At 39.6% G+C, this 27,695-nt stretch overlaps 1 protein-coding gene across 1 annotated transcript in view; it reads right to left on the bottom strand.

The window, feature by feature from the left end:
* col21a1 (collagen, type XXI, alpha 1) overlaps positions 1–27,695 on the bottom strand; it is a 457,104-nt gene that overhangs the window by 394,208 nt on the left and 35,201 nt on the right. The window contains exons 6-7 of the mRNA XM_060854885.1: positions 23,974–24,147; positions 23,564–23,641 (exon numbers count right to left, since the gene is read on the bottom strand). Of these exons, the coding sequence (XP_060710868.1) occupies positions 23,564–23,641; positions 23,974–24,147 (252 nt within the window). The remainder of the gene's footprint in view (positions 1–23,563; positions 23,642–23,973; positions 24,148–27,695) is intronic.

The following is a 27,695-nucleotide window of genomic DNA, read 5'->3' as shown; positions in this document are numbered from 1 at the left end:
AATAATATATCTGCAATGGAAGCAGTCAAGAGAAGGTTCAGTAGGCTGATTCCAGTTATGGGTTTTTACTGGTCAGTGCATTGAGTATAGGAATTAGGGGGTCATGTTGTGGCTATACAGGATTTGGAATACTGCATTCAATTCTTGTCTTTCTGCTATAGGAAATATGCTGTTAAATGTGAAATAGTGCAGAAGGATTTACAAGGATATTGCTCAGACTGGAGGATTTGAGCTACAGTGAGAGGCTATTTTCCCTGGAATGTTGGAGCTGAGGGTGACCTTATAGAGGTTTACAAAATCATGAGGGGCATAGACAGGGTGAAAGAACCAAGGTCTTTTTCCCAGGACAGGGAAGTCTAAACTAGAGAATATAGATTTAAAGTGAGAGGGGAATGATTTAAAAGGGACCTAAGGGGCAACTTTTTGATGCAAAAGGTGTATGTACAGAATGAGCTGCCAGAGGAAGTGGTGGAGATTGGTACAATGACGACATTTAAAAGGCATTTTTGAGCCAAATGCTGGCGAATGGGACTAGATTAATGTAGGATATCTGGTTAGCATGGATGAATTGGACCGTGCTGCACAACTCAATGGCTGTCTGAGGTGAGATTGGATAGGTTGGGCTTGAACTCATTGGAATTTAGAAGAATGAGATGGGACATTATTAGAACATACATGATTCCTAGCAATTTGATAGGGCAGAGATGGAAATAGATTTGGTAGAACTGATCCTTGCATAATTCTAATAGTTAAAGGTTTCAATCCTGAATATGCACTATTCCTCTTTTCCTGTCTTAAATTGGTACCCCTCTATTCTGAGACAATGCCCTCTGGTCCGAGACTCTCCCTTGAGGGGAAACATCCTATCAGTATTTACCCTTGTCGAACCTCTCAAGAATCTGATACTCTTGGTTTTATTATAACAGGACGACTGATGTGTAATTGATCAAAGGTATCACAAGTTGCATTCTGTCCTCCATAAATTTAAGTTTGTCCCTTACACCTGCTATTTGCCTCTGCTTTCTATATTGCCTTTTGAATCAAAAACATTCCAAGTTTAAAATTGACATCCTTGTATTTATAAGCCTTTCCATGACCTTGTGTCTCCCTATGACTGTCTCAGCAGGTCTTTCAATCTATCAATCATCCCACCACTCTAAAGTCTCAGCTTTAGTTCTCTTATACATCCAAGCATTGATACCTGCATTTTCAACTGTTACTGGAATTGCCTTCCTGAACTTCTATGCTCTTCACCTTTCTCCCTAACTTTAAAATCCTAATTTAAACCATCCATGTGAACATGTTTGTAGTACATTTCTCTCCGTCTTTGCATTGCTCTATATTTTCCATACTTCTGTGACACATATGAGATATGTTTCAATGTTAAAAGTGTTAAGCAAATGCACATTTTTGTTGCTATTGTTGCAATTTAGGATGTAATTGGTCTAGTCACAAATATTTAAATCTGCAGACTATGAAATTTGGTTCTACATCAGTGCTGAAACCCAACACTGACAAACCATGGGTTGGAATATTTCTGATCACTTTTGCTTAAGGGCCCAATAGTGAGCATGCTATGTTACTATCAAAGCATGCAGAATGGGAAGATGTGAAAAGTTTCTAATGCTGATTTGGTACACGATCTGCTGTTTGCATCATGCAGGTCTTATATGTCCTCCGGTATGCTGCTTTTGGTTTTCATTTACTGCTGCAGAGCTAGTTGAATAACAGAAGTATAGTACTAATGATCTAGATCTTGGTTCCAGGGACAATTTAAAACTTTGTACATGATGTGAAACTTGGAAGCATTGTGAACTGTGAGGAGGACAGTTAGAGCTCTAAAAGAACATAGACAAATCGGTGGAGTGGGCAGATAGATAGCAGATGACATGTTATATGGCGTGATGTTAGGTGATGCATTGTGTTAAGAAGAGCAATACAAAATAGAAGGTACAGTACTTAACAGGGTGCTGGTCCTAATCTTGACACTGAAAATAAAATTGACCTTTCAGCATTTGGAACTTAGGAAGCCCACATGTATGTTAAGTAGTGCATGTCAGCTTTCAGTAGATAGCAGTAAAGAATTAATTGACAGATTTTTCAACTAATACTTTGACAGAACGAAACTCAATTAAATCCTCTATTTCATTAGTAATTTTGAGCACAGGTTAGGGTTTATTTAGCTGTTTTTAATTCTGCAGCTGCATCAAATTATTTCTTTACATTGCTAAATAAATGCAAAATAAACTCCATTAAAATCTATTCAAATCAACCTTGGAATACATTCAATGGCATAGCTTTCACTGCTCTTTAGGAAAGTGAATTTCAAGAACTAACAACTCTATGAACGAAAAATAACTTATAATCTCTGTCTCAGAAGGAATACCTTTTAAACTTAAACTAATTCCAGACTTTTAAACTCATACTAATTCCAGACTCCTCCAGAAGAGGGATCATCCTCCCAGTATCCATGATATCAAATCTCTCATATGTTTCAATAAGTCCCTTCTCATTCTTCCAAATTTCACGAGGTAACCTGTTCAACCTTTCTTAATAAGACAAGCCCTATACATCATGGAATGCATCCAGTAAATATTTTCTGAATTTCTTCAAATATAATTGTATTCTTTTCTGAAAGAAAGGAGTCTTAACTGTATACAGTTCTCCAGATGTGGTCTCACCAAGGCTTGGTGATGCTGTGGTAAAATTTCTCTTTTTTTATATTCTGTTCCCTTTGCGATAAATGCCAATGTTCTATTATCTCTATAGTCATTTGCTGAACTTGCATACTAACATTATGCTAATTATGCATTAGGGCACTAGATCTCTTTGTAGCACGCAGTTCAGAAATCTGTCTCTATTTAAAGAATATACTGCATCTCTATTCTTCTCCAAAGTGAAAAGGTTTATATTTTCACAATTAGAAGCTACAAGTGTGCCAGTTACCTGATGGTCCTTGAATAATTCGTGAAGTTTGTTTTTCTTTGTTGTGATGTCGGTATCATTGGCTCGGTCAGTATTTGCTTCCCATCCTGAGGTGTCCTTGAGAAAGTAGTGATGAGCTTACTTCCTTGAACAGTTGCAATCCATTTGATGCACATACATTCACAATGCTTCTACATTCAAAAGAGTACAGGCCCAATTGACTCAACCTCTCCTCGTAGGAAACATCCTCCATACTGTTAACTTTCTCTGGATTGTCTCCAATGCCAGTATCGAAGAGTGTAGCGCTGGAAAAGCACAGCCGGTTAGGCAGCATCTGAGGAGCAGGAGAATTGACGTTTATTGAATACAGGAGTTGGGAGGTCATGTCGTGGCTGTACAGGACATTGAGTAGGTCACTTTTGGAATATTGCGAGCAATTCTGGTCTCCATCATATCGGAAAGATGTTGTGAATCTTGTAAGGGTTCAGAAAAGATTTACAAGAATGTTGCCAGGGTTGGAGGGTTTGAGCGATAGGGAGAGGTTGAATAGGCTGGGGCTGTTTTCCCAGGAGTGTTAGAGGCTGAGGGGTGACCTTATAGAAGTTTATAAAATCATGAGGGGCATGGATAGGATAAATAGACAAAGTCTCTTCCCTGGAGTGGAGGAGTCCAGAACTAGATTAGATTAGATTAGATTAGATTTACAGTGTGGAAACAGGCCCTTCGGCCCAACAAGTCCACACCGACCCGCTGAAGCGAAACCCACCCATACCCCTACATTTACCCTTTACCTAACACTATGGGCAATTTAGCATGGCCAATTCACCTGACCCGCACATCTTTGGACTGTGTGAGGAAACCGGAGCACCCGGAGGAAACCCACGCTGACACGGGGAGAACGTGCAAACTCCACACAGTCAGTCGCCTGAGTCGGGAATTGAACCCGGGTCTCAGGCGCTGTGAGGCAACAGTGCTAACCACTGTGCCACCGTGCCGCCCACTTTTCTAGATTTTGTTTTTTTTCTAACCTGTCTCACGACGGTCTAAACCCAGCTCACATTCCCTATTAGTGGGTGAACAATCCAACGCTTGGTGAATTCTGCTTCACAATGATAGGAAGAGCCGACGTCGAAGGATCAAAAAGCGACGTCGCTATGAACGCTTGGCCGCCACAAGCCACAAACTAGAGGGCATAGGTTTAGGGTGAGAGGGGAAAGATATAAAAGAGACTTGACGGGCAACATTTTCACACAGAGGGTGGTTTGTGTATGGAATGAGCCGCTAGAGGAAGTGGTGGAGGTTAGTACAATTGCACCATTTAAAAGGCATCTGGATGGGTATATGAATAGGAAGGATTTGGAAGGATATGGGCCGGGTGCTGGCAGTTTGAACTAGATTGGGTTGGGATATCTGATCGGCATGGACAAGTTGGTCCAAAGTTGTTTCTGCGCTATGCATCTCTATGACTCCTTATATTCTTGATGAGGAGTTTATGTTAGAAACACGAATTCTCCTGCTTCTCGGATACTGCCTGATCGGCTGTGCTTTTCCAGCGCCCCACTCTTCAACTCTGATCTGCAGCATCTGCAGTCCTCACTTTCTCCAATGCCAACATGTCTTTCCTTAGATAAAAGGTCTAAAATTGTTTATATTGTACCAACTGTGATCTAACTGGTGCCTTGTACAGTTTTAGCAAAACCTTCCTATTTTGATAAACCATTCCCTTTGAAAGAAAGGCCACCATTCCATTCGCCTGCCCTATTACCTGAAATTAGATGCTAGCTTTTAGTGATTAACAGACACGCACTCACATATCCTACGGTTCTGTAGCCTTCTTTCTCTATTTAAATAGTATTCAGGTCCGCTATTATTCCTGCTAAAGTGCACAATTTCACATAATTCACATCATATTTCATCTGCCAAGATTTTGCCACTCACTTAACATGTTATTTTACTCTGCAAACACCTAGTGTCATCTTCACTACTTGCTCTCCCAAGTACTTTTGTGTCAGCTGCAAACTTAGTTATAGTACATTCATTTTCCTCATCCAAGTCATTAATAATTGTGGGCGCAGCAGTGATCCCTGTTGTGATGGAAGGCTATCCTCCTCACTATTTATCACGCCACAGTTTTGTGTCATCCACAAACATACTTATCAACTCTGCTCAATAAAGTCTGAGTCATTTATGTATACAATTCTAATAAACTTGTCGGACATGATTTCGTTCCCGCGAAACCATGCTGATCGATCCAGCTGAACTGTATTATTAATTTCCAAATGCTCTACTACTACTTGGTTAAAAATCACACAACAGCAGGTTATAGTCCAACAGGTTTACTTGGAAGCACTTGCTTTTGGAGTATTGCTCCTTTATCAGGTGGTTGTGGAGTATAAGATCGTAAGACACAGAATTTATAGCAAAGGTTTACAGTGTGATGCAACTGAGATGATATATTGAAAAAGATTGTTTGTTAATTCTCTCTTCTTTTAGAATGACCATGGAGGTTTCATGATTTGGAGATGCCGGTTTTGGACTGGGGTGGACAAAGTTAAAAATCACACAACACCAGGTTATAGTCCAACAGGTTTAATTGGAAGCACACTAGCTTTTGGAACGTTGCTCCTTCATCAGGTGATTGTGGAGGGCTCAAGCCTAACACACAGAATTTATAGCAAAAATTTACAGTGTGATGTAACTGAAATTATACATTGAAAAATTGATTGTCTGTTAAGCCTTTCATCTGTTAGAATACCGTAACAGTGAAACTTCTAATACTCTACTATTACATGGTTAAAACTCACGCAACAGCAGGTTATAGTCCAACAGGTTTACTTGGAAGCACTTGTTTTCGGAGCATTGCTCCTTTATCAGGTGGTTGTGGAGTATAAGATCGTAAGACACAGAATTTATAGCAAAGGTTTACAGTGTGATGCAACTGAGATGATATATTGAAAAAATTGATGATATATTGATAGAATATCGTGACAGTGAAATTTCTAAATGCTCTACTATTACATGGTTAAAACTCACACAACAGCAGGTTATAGTCCAACAGGTATACTTGGAAGCACTTGTTTGCGGAGCATTGCCCCTTTATCAGGTGGTTGCTCTAACAGATGAAAGGCTTAACAATCAATTTTTCAATGTATAATTTCAATTACATCACACTGTAAATTTTTGCTACAAATTCTGTGTGTTAGGATTGAGCCCTCCACTACCACCTGATGGAGGAGTGACGCTCTGAAAGCTCGTGTGCTTCCAATTAAACCTGTTGGACTATAACTTGGTGTTGTGTGATTTTTAACCACGTAGGTTTCAGTTCTTTCATATGTAAAACTCAGAGCTTTTTTAAAGTTACGTTCTCAAGCAAACTTTAACAATAGGTGCCATGTCAGCTCAGATAATGCATGGAAGGTGTACGTTTAAAGTCTGTCTGTGTCCTGATGTTCAGACTGATTCTATTTCTAAAAAAAAGGGATTCACAGAATCTTACATGGATTCATGCAGTTTTTGAGCAAAATAAAATGTAATTCTGCAAGTACAAATTCACCCCACAAAACGTTTATGTGTGTGTACGAGGCTGATAGCCAAGTTTGGTACCCAAGTTTGGCCTCATTTGGGACTTTGTTCATGTCACACTACAAGTGACCTCACTGCACTACACACTCAAGCATGAGCACACACACACATACACACTCCTACAGACCCATACACTCACGCAAACCCTCCTTCACACACAAGCTCTCTTACACTCACACATACACACCCTCCACACTCATACCCACACACGTACCCTCTCACAGGCTTACACCCCTTTACACTCACACACATATACACACTCTCTCAAAGAAACTCACACACACAGACACACTATATTTTATATATATATATATATATATATATATATATATATACACACACACATATATATATTTGTGGAGTGAATTTGTACTTGCAGAACCACATTTTATTTTGCCCGAAAACTGCATGAAACCATGTAAGATTCTGTAAATCTCTTTTTTAGAAATAGAATCAGTCTGAACATTAGGACACAGACAGACTTTAACTTTATACCTTTAATGCATTATCTGGGCCAACATGGCACCCATTGTTCAAGTTCACTTGAGAATGTAACTTTAAAAAAGTTCTGGGATTTATATATGAAAGAACCAAAACCAACATGCCCATTCTAAAATATGAGGACTGAAACAAACAATCCAGATCTTTTTCAACATATCATCCCACTGCATCACACCGTAAACTTCTGCTATAAATTCTGTGTCTTACGATCTTATACTCCAAAACCACCTGATGAAGGATCAGTGCTCTGAAAGCTAGTGCTTCCAAATAAACCTGTTGGACTATAACCTGATGTTGTGTGATTTTTACTTTCTACATCCCAGTCCAACCCCAGTCCACTGGCACCTCCAAATCATGACTACTATTGCATGCTTTACAATAGACTCTAACTTAAATGTTGGATATAATGTTGCTCAAACCATTTGGAACACATATAATAAGAGAGTGTACAGGTGGTAGCAATATTAAGAACTTTTCTTCCCACCTCCAACTCCCATAGTATGCAAGAAAGGTAGCTTTGCATACAGGGTAATCATACAGATGTTTTTAAGTCTAAAGTAAAAAGTGAGCAATTGATATCCCATCATCCTGAATACAGCCCTGTTGCCAATAACTCATCTTGATGTCCAATGAACAGGCATTTTAGATTGTCTGTGGCCCAACTGCCTTGCAGAGTTGTAAGGACTGCCCTGAATGATGAGTGGCAGGACCATAAACAGATTTCTATCTGTAGCTGATAGACTGACCTCCTACTAATCCCTGGCCTGATTACACTGGGCCAGCAGGATTGTCTGTGGTCCACTCCACTGACGGTAGTGATACGGATTCATTTACTCTGATCAATCCAAGTGACCATGTCTAAGCTTCTGGACTGATATTGGTTAATTCCCTTAACTCACTGTACCAGACTGATGACAGTCAAACTTGTCATGACTGATCACTACTCCTAATTACACATTGAGATGTAGCCATTTGGGTGAAGCAGTGTGACATTGATAGTGCTATATAGCAACATGTTCCTCCTTAACTGATCATTGTTGGCAAACATGACAGACTTCCTGAATTTCTGTCTGCATTAAAAGGCAAGTCAATTTACCCATACAATGAGACTGTAAGATCTGAACAAGGCAAAAAGGTATAAAAAGGTAAGGCACAGCAAGGTAGAGATGCTGTAAACATCTAAGTATGGCAAAGTGAATGAGTGCTAAGACAGCAATCTAAGAGCCCTGAAATGCACACTGATCCAATACATCAGACGTGCACCTGTGCCTGCACACACAGCAGCCTACAACAGCACATTACAATGCAAGGTGTCAATGCAGTCCAATGTGTAATACTGAACTGCAGAACTGTATTCTAAGAGAATTAGAGATGCGCCACAAAGATATGATGCGATTACTGCAAGTCTGATGCAAACCTTCATGTACAAAAGACGCAGTTGGTCATTATGCCTGGAGTTGTGCTGAGGTGTTGGAAGTTGTATTCCAAGATGGAGGCTCAAGCTGGAACTGACAGGTAACTGCTCAGACTTTCATGGTTTGAAACAGTTGCTCAAGATTAAAGTGGTGCTGGAAAAGCACAGCAGGCCAGGCAGCATTCGAGGAGCAGGAAAACCGACGTTTCGAGCAAAAGCCCTTCATCAGGAATAAAATTGTCTAGTTTCTCTAGGCATGTGGGCATTTGCCAAATTGCAAATAAATTAGATGAGAATAGACATTAATTAACATTACATGCAAGTAAGCATCTTTCCACTTAATTAAGCAAGTAGGCATCTTGCCATTGAATTACTGAGATTTTTATCTTGCCGTTAAAATCTTGAGTGCAAGACTGGATATTTTTCTCAACATCGAGAATCTCATTTTTCTAATCTCACCATTACCCAAACTGTTCAGAGCAAGTAAATTCAACCCTTTAAAGAAAATTATGCAAAAATATTTGGTACGGAGCCATCATTCTAGAATTTATATATATCAGATTCAAATCTCATTAAAATTCTACAGTGTTTAGTTAATGTTAGTTTTAGTTAAAAATTCTAGTTAATGTTGATTTTTCAAAAAAGAAAACGGGCTAATGCACGTCACTTAGTGGCATCATGATCAAGATATATTTTCATTCCTGAAACTAACAGAAAACAAATCAAAGGAAAATTCAATGTACCAATTTGTACACATAGGGGTATTAATAAAAAGAATTTTAAATGTCTGCTCTGTTCTTTGTACAAGCAATAGATCATATTTTATAAAGACTCAGATCTATGTGCATGAATGATAGGTACTGGCCAAGACATTGTTGTTGAAAACATTGTGTATTGACTTTGCTTCATAATCCACAATATTGCAAACTTGGAAAAACATAAACCATGTGGATAAACAAACATTTAATGTGCCCGCATTTAAAATTAGAATTTAGTTGCCAAACAAACATCCTCAATGATACTATCATCAATGATGTACATATTTTCTGTAATATTACGTCTTTTCTTTTCCAGATTTTAATTTTACTTCTTTACTGGTTATGTAAATATACTTAAAAAGACAGCATAAATATATAAATGCCACCTACTTGATTGTTTTCAAAATGAGACAGTCTATACATACCAGTATATTCTGGAATAAAAAATCAAAAATTGTAATTAGATTGATATCTGAAAGATATTCATGCTCAATTTAATTATGAATATAAAGTATTAGTTATCCATGCAACACAAAATATGGCACTGTCCACCTTTTCCCATCGCAGTGAAAATTAATGAAAATAATGACTTGATAATAACCCCAAAAACAAATCAATATAACAGTTCCAGAAGTAGATGAATTAAAGGATATGTCGCATTCATTCAGAAAAAGCAGCAGCATATGTGTTGATCAAATAGAATAGAAACAATTTCATGATTAGATTCAAACGTTAGTCTAGATTATCTGCATTTATTAAATAAAGGGAGCTTCAAGAATTAAAAGACAGTTAAAGACCTAGCCTTCAGCATTCTTACTACATGATAGTCATTTCAGGCTTAGCAAGATAAGGCATGTAAATGTGATTAGACAGATGAAAAATAAGGAAAAGTTCAAATTTATGGGAATCTCTATTTCAGCAGCATAGAAAGATAAGATTAATGCTATATGGAGAAGTCTAAGATTTGTGAAAGTGTAGATTCCCTTGTTGGGGCTTAGTTGGCTGGATAGTTGCTTTGTGATACAGAGTGATGCCAACAGCATTAGTTCAATTCCTGCCTTCTAGCCTGCCAAGACTATTGCGACTTTATCTTTATCCTTATAAACAACTCAATGATTAGCCAAATGGTTTAAATCAGCTGAAGGTCAGAGAAATTCACTTTTAAAAAAATTAACATGTAAATCAATAAATAACTGAATTGAACAGAGATGGCTGGCCAGGCAATGTTTTGCAGCTGCGGTATGTGGGAGCTGGAAGACACTGGTGTGATTGATCTACAGTGACCAGATGTACTGCTTGAAGAACTGTAACTCAGAACTGATGAGCTGAAGTCTGACATGGAGATATTGCGACGCATCAGGGAGAGGAAGTAAAACCTCAACACTATTTCAGGAGGCAGACACAGCCCTTAGATTAATTATGTCAAATTTTATGTGTGGTCAGGGACAGGAATGTATGACTTTAAGAGTGAAGCAAGTATGGAGATCCAGAATTTTGGACAAAGTCAGCGCCCTTGTCCAATAGTTTTATGTGCAATTCTGGCCTCCTTCCAATCGGAAGGATGCTGTAAAACTTGAAAGGATTCAGAAAAGATTTACAAGGATGTTGCCAGAGTGACTCTGTTTTCCCTGATGTTAGAGGCTGAGGGGTGTCCTTATAGCAGTTTATAAAATCATGAGGGGCATGGATAGGATAAATAGAAAATCCCTGCAGTGGGGGAGTCCAGAACTAGAGGACATAGGTTTAGGGTGAGAGGGCAAAGATATAAAAGGGACCTAAGGAGCAACTATTTCACACAGAGCGTGGTCCATGTATGGAGTAAGCTGCCAGAGGAAGTGGTGGAGGCTGATACATTACAGCATTTAAAAAATATCTGGATGGGTACATGAATAAAAAAGGTTAGAAGGATATGGGCCAAGTGCTGGCAAATGGCACTAGATTTGGTTAGGACATTAGGTCAGTGTGGATGAGTTGAGCCAAAAGGTCTGTTTCTTTGCTGTACATCTATATGACTCTAATAGATAGAAGATTCTTGCTCCCAGTGTGGATGCGGCACAGACTGCAGACAGGGTGAGCAGACTGATGGTCCAGAGTGCTAACAAAGTTGGGGGGGAAAGAGAATCGTAGCAGTAATGGGGATAGCTTAGCTAAGTGAAATAAAAACTGTTTTCTGCAGCAAAGGTAGAAAGTCCCAAAGACTAAGTTGCCTTGTGGTGTTAAAGTTCAGGACATCTGCCCACAGTGTCCAGGCACATGTAGGCTAGGTGAATTAGCAATGGGAAATGCAGGGTTACAGGGATAGGGGAAGGGGTGGGTCTGGGTGGGTTGGTGTGGACTTGATGAGCAAAATGGCCTGTTTCCATACTGTAGACATTCTATGATCTCTTCAAGGCAGGTGAGAAATGTGGAATGGGGAAGCATCTGGTTGTTGTGGCCAACAAAGGTAACAATGACTTAGGTAGGAGTAGGAAAGAGGTTCTGTTGTAGGATTGTAAGCAGTTTGGGGATAAATTAAAAACAGAAACAGCACCAAGTGTAATAATCTCCAGAGTACTACTCGAAGTAAATCCAGATTAATGTAGAGTAAATAAGATTAGACAGACAAATGCAAAGCTCGAAGATCAATGTGGGAAAAATAGGTTCCAATGCATGGGGCACTGGCCCGAGTATTGGAGAAATAGATGGCTGTTCCATTGGGACAAGTTTTATTTGGACATTGCTGACATCAGTCTCCTGGCAAATCATATAACAAGGGTTGTAGACAGGGCTTTAAAATAACTTGGAGGCCTGGAGGGAGGTTTCAATTGAAGCAAAGTTTAAAAATTTTAAAAAGAAATGATAAGCATCGGACTAGAGGAGTGAAGAGGTAAATAATAATCAAAGGGTGACAGGAAGGGGTGGAAAATATAAATCAGAAGAGTACATTAAAAGTTCAAACCAGAATAAGTAATAATAGTGAAAAGCAAACAAGACGATGCTGCTCGTTTAACAAGGTTAGGTTGTCCTTGTTTTTCTTTTTACAGAGTCTAAAATGTCTGGGCTTATCTTTTTGAAGAAGCTTTTAAGTTTTTAAACAACCACAACGAAAGGAGAGTAGCCAGTTCTCCTAGCTCAGTTTTTTTCTTGTTTGGGTTTTTGCAGTCTGGCTGTTGAGAGCAGCTAGTCAGTTTTTTTTGATCTGCTGGTCAAAAAAATAGTTACATGGAAGAAGGTGTTCCATACTGAATCGCAATGACATCGGTCTCTTCTGTAAGACCCTGTGTTTGATTTCATCTTTTTTGCCACGGTGTTTTGCAGGTATTTGGAACACCATCATTAAGTTGGGATAGTCTGTTGGGTTTTTGGACAGATTGTTATTCTGTATTCTGTTCTCTTTTGTTTGTTCACCATTCGATACTCTATAAATAAATTCTAGGCAAAACTGAGGACTGCAGATGCTGGAAATCAGAGTCTACATTAGAGTGGTGCTGGAAAAGCACAGCAGGTTAGGTAGCATCCGAGGAGCAGGAAAATCAACGTTTCGGGCAAAAGCCCTTCATCAGGAATGAAGACAGGGAGCCTCCAGGGTGGAGAGATAAATGGGAGGGGGGTGGGGCTGGGGAGAAGATAGCATAGAGTACATAAGGTGGATGGGGATGAGGATGAAGGTGATAGGTCAAAGAGGAGAGTGGGAGAAGGTAGCAAAGAGTACAATGGGTGGATGGGAGTGGGGATGAAGGTGATAGGTCAGACAGGAGGGTGGAGTGGATAGGTGGGAAGGAAGATTGGCAGGTCATGAGGATGGTGCTGAGCTGGAAGGTTGGAACTGGGGTAAGATGGGGGGAGGGGAAATGAAGTCCACATTGATGCCCTGGGATTGAAGTGTTCTGAGGTGGAAGATAAGACGTCCTTCCTCCAGGCGTCGGGTAGTGAGGGAGTGGCGGTGGAGGAGGCCCATGACCTGCATGACCTCGGCAGAGTAGGAGGGGGAGTTGAAATGATGGGCCACAGGGCGGTGAGGTTGATTGGTGTCCTGGAGATGTTCCCTAAAGCGAGAAGGCATCCAGTCTCCCCAATGTAGAGGAGATCGCATCGGGAGCAATGGATACAATAAGTGACATTGGTGGATGTGCAGATGAAACTTTGATGGACGTGGAAGGCTCCTTTGGGGCTTGGATGGAGGTGAGGGGAGGTGTGCAATTCTTACGGTGGCAGGGAAATGTACCAGGAGGGGAGGGTGGGTTGTTTGGGGGCGTGGACCTGATAAATTCTGTCTTGTTTAAAGCTGAGGGGTTTTGACCAGCTGCATCATTCCTGGAATATCTATGTTATATCTGGGCTATTTTCTTGAAATGTTTTGAAGGGGTCTGGTTTAGTCCATGATAGACTGGAATCTCTTTGTGGGATTTGTTCAGTAGCTCCAATTTGGGATTAGAGCTGCTGGACTCGAAGGCATCGAGTGGTAGGTGTGAGTGCCTTTTGTTCTGGCTGTTGAAATCGGTGATTTAAACAGTGCTTGGGATAGCAATGGTTCTTTCAGCCACTAAGAGTTTTCTAGAGGTGGAAGAAGTAACTTTGGGGGTTTTACAAAAGGTGAACAAGGAAAGGTTGTTGGAATTGGCAGTCAAGCTGGAGTTGGAGCTACCTCCTTCCGTGTGGAAAGGAGATACTATTACAGCAATAGCCCTCAGCATTTAAATTTGCTGGAAACATCATCAGAATCTTTGGTGATGGCTAAAATTCAATTAGAAATGAAGCACCTTGAGTTGGAGGCAAAAGACAAGGAAAGGGCAAGAGAAATGAAACTGAATTACAATTAAAACCAGAGAAAAGAGAAAAAGAACAAATCGCTTGAGCAGAACAAAAGAAAAAAAGAGAGAGGAAAGGAAGAAAGAGAGAGAATTTGAACTTAAGGAGTTGTGACTCAAGAGAGGAGTTCAAAAATTCACTTCCCGAGATAGTGAGAACTCATGTGGAAGAGCAGAAAGTTACAACGGAAAGATTAGCAGCTGAAATGGCTGATGATTATGAGTTAGTTCATAAATCAAACTTTGGGTTCTAACATCAGTTTCAATCTGTAAGGGTTACAAATTGGTGAAAAGAGAAATTCTCACATGGTAAAAAAAGGTAGATCACGGTGAAGATCATAAGGATAACTTACGACAGGGTGAAAAGGAAACCCTTGAAGGGGAAACAGAAGTTTAAAAACTCCAGTGTTTTAACTGCAAAAAAGCAGGCCACATGAAATCACTGTGTTGGTGGGTTAGGAAAAGCACTGGAAACCAGATATAGGAAAACAGGATAAGTCAGCGAATTTTGTTGGAGTGGTAATGGAAAGTGCAGTGGAAACTAGAAAGCAATACCAGAATGTACAAGCTGGTTGGAGGTCAGTTAAGGAGAAAATGCCAGATCTTCGTAAACCATATACCTGCAAAGGTAAAGTTTACTCACATAGGCCAGGTGCAGCAGGTAAAGAGGCTACAATATTAAGAGATACGGGATCCTCTTTGATACTGAAAGATGAAGAATATGTACTGCTGAAGGAGTATTGCCAGAAAAGGTACTCGTAAGGGGGATTCACTGTGACAAAAATGCTCGATTATATAGTCATGATTTGGAGATGCCGGTGTTGGACTGGAGTGTACAGAGTTACAAATCACACAACACCAGGTTATAGTCCAACAGGTTTAATTGGAAGCACCACCTTTCGGAGTGCCGTTCTTTCATCAGGTGGTTGTGGAGTGCACAACTGTAAGACACAGAATTTATAGCAAAAGTTTACAATGTGATGGAACTGAAATTATACATTGAAAAATACCTTGATTGTTTGTTAAGTCTCTCATCTGTTAGAATGATATATAGATTATAGATAAGAAGGTTGAAGTGGAATTAGCAGAGACCCTGTTTGATCAAATGGTTGACATAAAACAGGACTAAATAGAAGACAAAGCAAATGTCTTTAGATCAGAGAAATTAAGTGAATTACAGCAGAAAGATGAGAAACTAAACCAACTGTATATTGATTATATAGAGAGAGGCTAATGTCCAGTGAAGAATGGAGAAGACGTGGTAGGAATACAGGACAAACTCTCAACTCCAAGAATACAATTTGCCCTTGCTAACGATATAACTGGTTCCGAGTTAGGAGTGCTGCCTACTGTGGCTGAAAAGCCAGTGGGAACTCAGGCAATTGAACTATTGCAGGACACATATCCTGGAATTTTCCCACTGTGTGGTAATGAGGTCACAAAGTCACCATTTGACACCAGTTGTGATCAAAGAGTACAGATAAGAAGGCTGAATTTGAATTAGCAGAGATCATGTTTGATCAAACGGTTGACACAAAACAGGACTAGATAGAAGACAAACCAAAGTCTTTAGTTCAGAGAAACTAAATGAATTACAGCAGAAAGATGAGAAGCTAAACCAACTGTATTGTAAAGCATACACAGAAGAAGATTCCCCGTGTGCTACAATCTTAAAAATGATGTCTTAATGAGGAAATGGACATATTCAGGCAGATGGGAAATGAGCAGAAGGTCCAGTTGTGTTGCCAGTGAGTTATAGAAAGGAAGTCATGGAGTCCTACAGCATGGAGACAGGTCATTTGGCCCAAACTGGTCCATGCTGACCAAAATGCCGTTCCATGCTAACCTAATTTCCCTGCATTTGGCTCAGATTCTTCTAATCCTTTCCTATCCATGTATTTGTCAAAATGCCTTTTAAATATTTTAATGTACCTGCCTCAACCACTTCCAATGGCAGCTCATTCCATGTGCATACCACCCTCTGTACAAAAGTTGTCCCTCAGGTTTCCTTTTATTCTTTCCCCTATAACCTTAAACTGAGGCCCTCTAGTCCTTGATTCCCCAACCCTGGGAAAAAGACTGAGGGCATTTATGCTATTCATGTCTCTCATGATCTTATACACCTCTATACAGTCACCTCTCAGTCTCCTATGCTCTAAAGAAAAAAGTCCTAGCTTGTCCAACCTTTCCCTATAACAGACACTTGAGTCCAGGCAACATCCTTGTAAATTTTTCTGCACGCTTTCCAGTTAATAACATCTTTCCTACAACGAGGTGACCCAAACAGAAGACAATGCTCAAAGTGCTGCCTCATCAACATCCTGTATAACTGCAATTTAACTACCCAACTTCTGGACTCAATGCCCTGACTGATGAATGTCAGTGTGCGAAAAGCATTTTTCACTGCTCTGTCTACTGTGACTCCACGTTCAGGAAACTGTGAACTCCAAGATCCCTCTATTCCACTACACTCCTCAAAGCCCTACCACTCACCTGGAAACTCCCACCTTGAGGTGTTGTGGGTGGTGGATGAACCACCAGTAGGAAGTCATTTAGGGTTGAAAAAAACTCAAGCTAAAATACAAGAACATTTTTTAATGGGCTGAACTGCACACAAATGTAATTGAATTTTGCCAGATGTCATACATATTAGGTAATTGGAAAACCACAGGCAGTAATAAAACTCACACCTTTAGTACCTATTCTTGCATTTGGGACACGTTTTACAAGAGTCTTAATTGATTGTGTAGGACCGCTACCTAAACCAAAAAGTAAAAATCAGTATCTGTTAACAATAATAGATGTATCCAGAGGCCATTTTGCTGTGCAATATCACAGCTAAAAGGATTGTAGAGGAATTACTCAAATTTTTCACTAGATACAGACCACCCACAGAGATACAATCAGATCAAGCATCAAGCTTCACGTCACAATTATTCAAGGAAGTTATGGACAGCTTAGAAATAAAACAATTCAAACCTACCATTCAGAGTTGCAGAGAGAGCTAGAAAGGTGGCGCCAGATATTTAAGATCTTGTTGAGGGCTTATAGTCAAGATTTTCCAGATGATTGGGATTAGGGAATTCCAACTTTCTGTCATCAGTGATTTACCAAATGAATCAACCAAATTCGTTTTTGAGCATGAAGTGAGAGGCCCACCAAAATTGATTAAGGAAAAATTCGTAAGTCAGAATTCAGAGACCACGTATGTGGACTATGTGTCAGATTTTAGCAAATGCTTTAATAGCGCAGGAGAGTTGTCTAGAGATGATTTACAAGTATCACAGCATACACTGAAATGGGAAGCAGGCGGGAAATCAAAACCTGGCAATTTTGCTCTCAGAGATAAGGTGTTAGTGTTACTTTCAAGGATACGTGAACCTTTAAAGCTAAGGTTTAGTGGACCTTATCAAGTTGAAAGGGGATTGAGTGAGGTGAATTATTTGATAAGAACTCCAGACAAAAGGAAATCTCACACAGTATGTCATGTGAATATGCTCAAAAGATATTTTGATCGGGAAGGAAAGCAAAAGGAGAATGCGTTATTGGTTACAACTAGGTTCAGACAATTCTGAATTGGACATTTCTCAAATTAAATTGGACAATAAGGAAATTATCAAAAATCGGGATAAATTATTACGTTAACTTCCAGAGGAAAATCAAAATGACTGGAAGGGTTATTACTATCACATGAGGGAGGTATGTGGAAATAAGGTGGAAAGTACTAATTATGCATGATGTAGATATAGGAGGTGCTGTTCCGATTAAGCAACATCCTTGTAGGCATAACCCTCTAATGTTGACACAGGTTCAAAAGCAGATTGTACACATGCTCAGAGATAACATAATCGAAGTGAGTTACAATGACTGGAGCTCACCCATAGTAACGGTGCCAAAACCAGATGGCACTTAACAGTTATGTGTGGACTATCGCACAGTTAATGCAGTTACAAAGAGTGCTGCATATCCGATTCTGCATTTGGAAGACTGTAATGAAAAGGTGGAACAACCAACATATATTTCTAAGTTGGACTTGCTCAAAGGATACCGCAAGTACCTTTGTCTGAAAGAGCAAAGACAATTTCGGCTTTCGCAACACCAAATGGACTACATCAATTTAAAGTCATGCTGTTTGGTATAAAAAATGTGCCAGCCACATTTCAAAGACTAACCAATGAGGTCATATCTGGATTACCCAATTGTGTCATATATATAGATGACCTTGTGATTTTTAATCTCATGTGGAATGAATATTTGCAATATTTATCAGAATTGTTTGATCAACTTCAGGAGGCAGGCTTGGTGATAAATCTGGCTAAAAGTGAATTTGCCAAAGCCCAGGTCATCTTCTTGCACCATGTTATTGGACATGGACAAATGGCCCTAAAGAATACAAACACAAAAGTAATTGGGGAGTTTCCCATACCATCGACAAAAAGAGCAGTTCGATGATTCCCGGGATTGAGTGCATTTTATCGAAAATTTGTGCCAAATTTTAGCATTGTGTCTGCTTCACTCACTGAATTAGTGACTAGCGAACTGTCAGAAGGCATTTGACAGCCTGAAAGCTGTGTTAACCATTGACCTAGTATTAGCCACACCTAATAACGCAAAGCCATTCAAGGTGGCTATCGATGCTAGCGATGTGGGTGTTGATGTTGTGCTCTTACAAGAAGACGACAAGAAGATAGAAAGACTTATCGGGTATTTCTCCAAGAAACTGAGAATTCATCAGCAGAGATATTCTACAGTTGAGAAGGAGGCTTTGAGCTTTGTGTTGGCGTTACAACATTTCAATGTTTATGTTACCAGTAATGTATCTGAGACACTCAAACACACTGATCATAACCCATTGCAGTTTGTGGAGAAATTTAAGGACAAAAATTCCAGGCTATTTTGGTGGAGTTTCTTGTTACAGCCATTCAATTTGAAAATTGTGCATGTGACAGGACAAGAAAACGTGGTTGCCGATGCATTGTCGAGACTTCGATGAGAAACAGAAGCGCTTGGTGGTAGGAGTAAATGGATTGAAACGGAATGTAGTAGAGCATTTTTGCATGTTTATAGTCAATGTAATGTGTGTGGGTGTAGTAGTGTACTAACAAGTTAACATTAGGGGGTTTTAAAATCAAGCCATCTTTGGACATTGATGGTTCATTTTTTTAAGGGGGTAGGTGTGACGATGCTATTTGTAAACAGAGGGGTTGTAAACACATAGATTCTGAAATGTCAGGGTTTATTTACTTAAAGAAGCTTTTAAGTTTTTAAACAAACAATTGTACAATGAAAGGGGAGTGACCAGTTCTCACAGCTCAGTTTTTTTCCAGTTTGGTTTGGTTTGGTTTAGTTTTTAGCAGTCTCGCTGTTCAAAGCTGCTAGTCAGTTGGTTTGAGGCTGCTAGTCTAAGAAATAGCTACATGGAAGAAGGTGTTCCATGCCAACTCTCTGCCATCTCTCTCTCTCCTGTAAGATCCTGTGTTTGATTTTACTTTTTTTGCCAAGGGATGATTATGAGGATTGTTGCAGATATTTGGAACAGCATCATTAAGTTGGGATAATCTGTTGGATTTTTAGATAGATTAAGGTATTCTGTATTCTGTTCTCTTTTGTTTGTGTTTCATGCATTACTCTGTAAATAAATTGTTTTGTTTAAAACCAAAGGGTTTTGGCCAGCTGCATCACTCCTGGAATATCCATGTTACATTTGCTTAAAACAACTAGAAAAATTAGGGTCCTACTACTTTTCTGAAATGTTTTGATGGAGTCTGCCCTGGTCCATAAAACAAAATCTTGAGGTCTTTATCTGAACCGACACAGCAGTTTTACCAAGCTAGATAATTTGAAGCCATAAATAGGGATAAACTAAATAAAAACAGAAAGTACTGGAGAAACACATCAGGTATAGCAGCATATACAGACAGCAACTGACAACCAGAAGCGGCAGAGACAAGCCACTATAAATGCCGAAGGAAACATGACAGAAGCGCTTCACAGGAGGCTCCCAAGCACTGAGGATGTCACCTAGAAAGGGGACAAACATTTGCAAACTCCCAGCTCGGCGAATAGAACCACAACAATCCTAATCTACTCCACCTCTCTTCACAGCTAGCCCCCTCCAGACCAGGCAACATCCTGGTGAACCTCCTCTGCACCCTCTCCAAAGCATCCACATCCTTTTGGTAATGTGGCGACTAGATACACGGTATTCCAAATGTGGCCGAACCAAGGTCTTATACAACTGTAACGTGACTTGCCAACTCTTGTACTCAATACCCCATCCGATGAAGAAAGCATGCTGTACGGACCTCTCTGTACACCCAGATCTCTCTGGACATAAATTTTCCCCAGTACTTTTGCATTTCCTGTATAGTTTGCTCTTGAATTGGATCTTCCGAAATGCATCACCTTGCATTTGCTCAGACTGAACTCCATCTGCCATTTCTCTGCCAAACTCTCCAATCCACCTATATTCTGCTGATTACCAAAAGAACAGGTTCTGAAGAAGGGTCATTGAATCTGAAACATTAACTCTGCTTTATCTCCAGACCTGCTGAGTTTTTCCAGCAATTTCTGATTTTGTAGTTCAGGATCTCTGGGTTACTACTGAGACCATATTATTATTATAGAATTTCAAATTCAGTTTGACAGAGAGCAATTCAGATTACAAACCTGTATCTCAAACTTCAATAAGAGCAATAACAGAGGTATGAAGAAAGAACAGTATAAAGGGAGCTAGGAAAATAGGCAAAGGGGAAAGTTGGTGGATGAACAGTAGCAGAAATTCAAGTAAATATTTCATAATGCTTAGCAAAGCTTTATTCTGGTCAGAAAGAAGATCCTGATAAGAAGGATGAACCATATCTGGTTAACAAATGTCGATACTTTAAACAAATATTTTGCATCTGTCTTCACTATAAACATCCCAAACAAACAGGTAAACAAGATGCTAATATCTATCACCAGGGACAAAACTTTGACAGCATAATGGGTCAAAAGGCAGACAAGTCTCCAGGACCTAAGGGTCTACTTCCAAGAATTTAAAGGAAGTGGCTGTAAAGATAGTGAAGGCATTGGTCAAAATATTCAATAACTCACTGGATTCTAAGAGGGTTCCAGCTAATGTGACACTTCTCTTCAAGAAGGGAGGGAGACAGAAAGCAGGAAAATATAAGCCAATTAGTTTGACATCTATCATTGGGAAAATGCTAGAGTGATGAAATAGTAGGACATTTAGAAAACCTTCACACAATCAAACAAGTAACATGATTTTGTGATAGGGATATGTTTGACTAATTTGCTAGAGTGTTTTAAGGATATAACACAAAGCTAATCAACTCTAGGGGAAAACCAGCAGATGTAACGTATTTGGATTTCCAGAAAGCATTTGATAAAGTACCACAGGAAAGGATATTGCTCAAAATAAGAGCAATTGAGGTAATGTATTCGCAGAGATTGGGGATTGATTAACAATAGAAGTTGAGATTAGTGGTCCTCTTCCAGATTGCAAAGATGTAACTTGTAGTGTACCATAGGGATAAATCCTCAGACCTGTACATAGTTCTTTGAAAGTGGCATCACGGGTAGACAAAGTGGTTAAGAAGGTGTTTAGCACACGTGCGTTCATTGCTAAGACCATTGGATATACGAGTTGTTATATTGAGACTGTGCAGGATGTTGGTGAGGCTACTTTTCGAGTATCTTGCACAATTCCTGTTGCCCTGCTTTTGGAAGAACGTTATTAAAATGTAAAAAAGACCTACTCCTGTTCTTATTTCTTCTATCCTATTGAATGATAGTTGGATGGTGTGGCGTTAGCATCTTGTCTGTTAGTGTGCTGGTGTGAGCAAAGCATCCTGTAACTTGTTTTGGAGTACAAGCAATTTATTTAAATGCACGGCACTTCTATATTGTTTTCTATGATCATAGTTGTGCGCTTCTGTGTGTGGCGAGTGAAGGCACTTTATAGCCAAACAGCTTAAGAAACCCAAATCAGTAACACCTGATTTTACAAGATGTAATTCATTTGTGCAATTTGTGTATGTTTCAAGGATATTTTGACCCTTGCATTCGTAGATTTTTGGGAGTGGAGCAAGAGAAATGAAGAGCAAGTTAACATTCAAAGTACAAGGATTTGAAGTGAACTTAAAGAGATGTAGAAAATTAAAGGGAATAGCAGGCATATTTGAAGATAAATATAATGGTTGACTTTACATATTTCAACCTATGCAATTACCATCTGGATAAATAAACCACCTGGTGCAATCCAGTGAATGGCATAACAAATATGGAAGTAAGTAAAGTGTTCACAGCCAAATGATGAAGTGCCAAAACACAGAAAACTCATGAGAGATATCTGTTAAACCATATGTGACACAGAGTATGGCCAAGTGGCCAGCAGCAGAAATGGCCACAAGACTGGTTAAGAGCTACAATCAAGCTAATTTAACTCTGGCATCGGTTAAAGTTGTAGCCAGGACATGTTGTGACCTGTCCTGTAAGCTGTGACCTGCAGTTTCCTGTGTTGACCAAATAAGGTGGTCATGATGATAAGGCACCACTATTACCTTATATGGAGCATGGTATCTGGCTGTTTGTGACTTGGTGTAAACAATTGAGGGTTGTTTTTTTACCAGTAAATTCCATTAGCTGGGATCAAACATTGTGATCAAGTTTGATCAATTCATTGGCTGAGTGCCAGAGAAGATTCTGGAAACAAGGACATTTTGTGCTCAAAGTTCGCAGAACAAAGAATTTTGCAGGAGAAGCCTTCGAGACCAGCACTTGAGAAGTATGTGCCCTGAAGTTATCTTCAATGAAGACAAAGGACCGTAAGGCAAGATCTACGCTGAGAGCAAATGTTGACCACTTCACTCAAATCGGGGTAGTATTTGTTTTAAGCTAATCTTACAGAGTTAAAGTTAGAGTTAGAATTACATGCAAATTAAGTAAACGAGAGTGAAGTTAAATGAAGTCAGTTAAAGTTGAAGGTAGACGAAGTAAGAAGTAAAAGTTGCAACAAATGTATGTATTATACCGGGTAATGGTACTTAAAGGGTTAAACAAAGAAGGCCTTTTTAAAATTAAAGTCTGAGTCAGTTCCCTTAATTTTTCTGTCACACAAGGGAAGAACGCCTGAGTAAAAGGTTTGAGCACACCTTTCGGGCAACAAGATATAGAGACAAGATAATCCTAATTTGTCTGTTCAGGAATTTCTGCCATATTATAGTATACAGCAGATATATAAATATTTGAAAAGAACTTTAGGCTATAGCTGAATGCAGATGTTACTGCAGAACCAAACTTGGGGGTAGATCAGGTAATGCTATTAAATAGCATTTCATTCCATTCTTCATCTAAAGAGAAATTTTATTGATTTTTTTTCCAACTATATTTATTTCAATATTACACATTTGTCAAAATGAATATATTTAATATCAGCTGTCTTGCGGAATTGCTTAAGGTGTGTCTGAGGATTTACTCTAAATGACATAGGGATGTCATCAATGTACTTTGATTGGAAAGTAATACAATAAGTATGGGTTATGCTTGCAAGAAATAAGGGTTACAAAGAAGCTTCTGTGCAGAGTGGTACTTACAACAGCTGGAATTTCACAGGCAGTTTCTCGTTGATTTTGTTCTGGGTCACAGTAAATCCTTAACTTTTGAACTTCAAACTGTAAACAAAATATAATGATAGCAGTATTTGTAGTATTTTACCTTTTTAAAACAGTGTTTTATATTGTTCTATATACATCACTTCATAACATCAAATTTTGGAAATATGATGGAGTGTTTTGATTTTTATAACTTATAAATCTTAGCCTCTCATTAGTTTGCTCAGGAATTGCTACACAATGAGAGCATTTCCATTCATTTTTATTACACCAATTTTAAACCAGCAAAACATCAAGAGATAAATAGTAAAGACAGATCCCCTCTCTCAGCCTTTAGCGTTTGCTAGGAAGTCATTACTGCATGAATGGAATTTTTGAGAAGTAAAACTTACTGGTACAGTTGCTTCTTTCCCAAAGTACTTCCCTATTTGTGTTCTTCCACTGATGAAGATACCAAGAACCGGTTCTAGTTGCCTTGTCTCAATCAATTTATCATCTAGGTATAAAGTGGCATCCCTCTCTGTTATGAGGACTCGCAATAAGTGCCAGTTTTCATCAAACAATGCCTTGAACCAGAATGAAATGAGATAAAATAAGATTTTATTTTAAGATAAGAGTTAATCTGTTAAATCCTGACAAATTTGGCAATAATAGCTGATTCCTTGAAATTAGGAAAGAAATAAAGTTCTCTGACTACAAAGAAAAACTTACTTGCTAGTGTTATAATAACTGTTAATGTAATACCAGTCAGCCAAATTTGTAGAGAACTTGGAGATGGTTTTAAACATTTACACTTTTTAATAAGATACATGTTAGGACAGAATCCTTTTTTGTACAATACAATGGGCTAGATGAAGGTGGAAAACGAGGAGAGCAATCAAACGGTTTCACCTGGCTCCCATGCAGGAAATGGGTCTACCACTTGTTCCAATCCATCAGGTTAAATGGCAATCTTAACTGATGTCTCTGGTATGGTCATCAACAATTTACCAAGGCAAATGGGCAGCCATGCCAGAAGAGTGATGGCAGTTAAGTCCAAAGCATTATGGAGACTTGCATTTGTGTGTCTCGAAAGCAACAAGTGAATGACATGCTGTACATGCAACGGAGGTGCACATACAAAAGTGGTTTTAATGACATAACACTACACTGTATGGCATTTTTGTTTGTTCTCCATAAAGGCTGTATTTGCTTCAGGCCAGAGCCATACTGTGAAAAGAGCCCTCCAGGAATGAAAAAAAGTCAGGACCCCAATGCATTGTCATCTGCCTCATTATCAGCCTGTGTCAGCACAGTTACATCTACAACAATCTGTACGGCTTATATAGATTGAGGAAAACAAACTGAAAACCAAACCAGAGACATGTCCCAGAAACTGAAGCTGGATGTGACAGTTGGATAATCAGATGATCACAGGACAGCTGAATATCAGGCACCTGATCAGCCCATGTTGATGACAAGCCTCTGAACATGACCACAAAAACCTGCTAGACATGCAGCAGAGGTACAAATATGGTAGAGGTGGCGCGGATTACAATTTTTTTTTATTAGATTCCCTACAGTGGGGAAACAGGCCCTTCAGCCCAACAAGTCCACACCGACCCTCCGAAGAGGAACCACCCAGACCCATTCCTCCTGACTAATGCACCTAACAATACGGGCAATTTACCATGGCCAATTCACCTGACCTGCACATCTTTGGACTGTGGGAGGAAACCGGAGCACCCGGAGGAAACCCACGCAAACACAGGGAGAATGTGCAAACTCCACACCGACCGTCGCCCAAGGCTGGATTTAAACCTGGGACCCTGGTGCTGTGAGGCAGCAGTGCTAACCATTGAGCCACCGTGCATAACGTTAGGTGGGATATGGAGTTGTCCACGCACTATGGTTCAAACATTTGGTGATATGAATTCATCCAAGAGGAAGAACATCACAACCATGGTGAACAAGGTCAAGGATTCAATTCATATGCACTCTGATCTGCATACAATCATCTAGCCATGGGTTCAATGCAACAGTGGATTGGCAAGAGGGGTACAAGATATATGGGCCTTCTTCTAAGAGTCCCTTTCCCTTAGGGAAAGAGGATAGTACATTTGCACACACAGATGGTGGAGCAGCGTATGCCAGCTGCCCAAGGGTCCTCATCTCAAGACACTCTTATGACTTCTCCACCGAAGACCCCAATAGCTTCTTCAAGCAAGAGCAAAGGGAATGGCCCTTCAACAGTACATAACAGTCCTCAAAGCCCTATAACTGAATATGATATTTGTTACAGTCATCAAAGCAATAGGGGGGGTCACAATGAACAACCAGCCTCCACTTCAAAATTATAATGTCAGGGCAGAACCAGACATAATAGGAACAAAAAAAATTGTAAATAGTTTCAGCATTAATGAGGCATGTATTTTCATGTGTTTACATTCTTAAAAAAATGTATACAATTTTAGCAGTTTGCTATAGTTGCTCCTGAATTATTGAGATTTATAGGGCATGTTATAGTATCTGCTCGAACAGTGATGGTCCTTCTCTAATGGTTCTCAAATGTGATGGCTAGAAAGGAGATAAGGACAAAAACATTATTATTGAAAGAAATGTGGTGCACTTTGCACATCCTCTATTGAATTTTCATGTAAATTATTGTTTCTGTGTTGATCATTTTGTGGAAAGATAGTAGGCACATCTGGTCCCACATCCATGCACTGCAAAGGATTCCAGTCTCACTCACTCTTAGTGGGTATAAGAGAGACAGGAGTATTTGCATTCAAAGCACTTCAAAGATGCTGCTGAAGCATCACAACTGGGCAAGGCTCGCTGTTACATGGAAGTCCACATACCCCTCAAGAGGTCATAGAGGGATATGTGAACTTCCATATAATATGATTTGGAGATGCCGGTATTGGACTGAGTTGTACAAAGTTAAAAATCACACAACACCAGGTTATAGTCCAACAGGTGTAATTGGAAGCACACTAACTTTTGGAGTGCTGCTCCTTCATCAGTTATAATAGTTATAGCAGTTACTACTGAGTTTGGTGACGAAGCTCCATTATGCAATATAATGCTGTGATCAACATTGTAGCACAATAACCTAAACAATCTTCGAATTTGAAAGATCTTTCATTCCTGTATGAGGTCTTTGCCTGGGTGGCATTGAATATTAAACTAATTTTCAAGGCCATCTTGGCAGTAGGATTGAAAACTAGAGGTCATAAATTTTGAGTGGGAGACAAGAACCAGAAGTGACATGGAGTCATAGAGCCCTCCAGCATGGAGACAGGTGCTTTGGCCCAAACTGCTCCATGCCGACCAAAATTTCCACCTACATTAACCGCATTTCCCTGCACTTGGCCCATATCCTCCTAAACCTTTCCTATCCGTGTATTTATCCAAATGCCTTTTAAATATTGTTCGTACACCCATCTCAACTACTTTCACTAGCAGCTCAATCCATATGCTTACCACCCTCTGTATAAAAAGGTTGTCCCTCGGGTTCCCCCTTATTCTTTTCCCTTAACCTTAAACTGATGTCCTCTAGTCCTCAATTCCCCAACCCAGGACCATTCACCCTATTCATGCTTCTCACAATCTTATAAATTTCTGTAAGATCCCCCCCTCAGTCTCCTACACTTGAAAGAAAAAAGTCTATCTTGCCCAAGCTCTCCCTATAACTCTGACCATTGAGTCCAGGCAACATCCTTGTAAATTTCTTCTGCACTCTTTCCAGTTTAATAACATCCTTCCTATACCAAGGTGATCAAAACTGAACACAATGCTCCAAGTGTGTCCTCACCAATATTATATACAACTGCAACATAACTTCCCAACTTCTATACTCAATGCTCTGACTGTTGAAGGCCAGTATGCCAAAAGCCTTCTTCACTGCCCTGTCAACCTGTGACTTCACTTTCAGAGAACCATGCACTTGAATTCCAAGGTCTCCCTGTTCCACTACATTCCTTAAGGCCTTACCATTCACCATGAAACTCCTACCTTGATTTGACGTTCCAAAATGCAACACTGTTCTATACTAAACTCCATTTGCCATTTCTCGGCCCACTTCCTCAGCTGATCCAGGTCCTGCTGCAATTTCAGGTAACATTCCTCACTG

Source organism: Hemiscyllium ocellatum, chromosome 3 (assembly GCF_020745735.1).
Source record: "Hemiscyllium ocellatum isolate sHemOce1 chromosome 3, sHemOce1.pat.X.cur, whole genome shotgun sequence".
In the NCBI taxonomy this organism is placed as follows: domain Eukaryota; kingdom Metazoa; phylum Chordata; class Chondrichthyes; order Orectolobiformes; family Hemiscylliidae; genus Hemiscyllium; species Hemiscyllium ocellatum.
The sequence above is the reverse complement of the archived record's forward strand: the minus strand, read 5'-3'. Positions and strand labels throughout refer to the sequence as shown.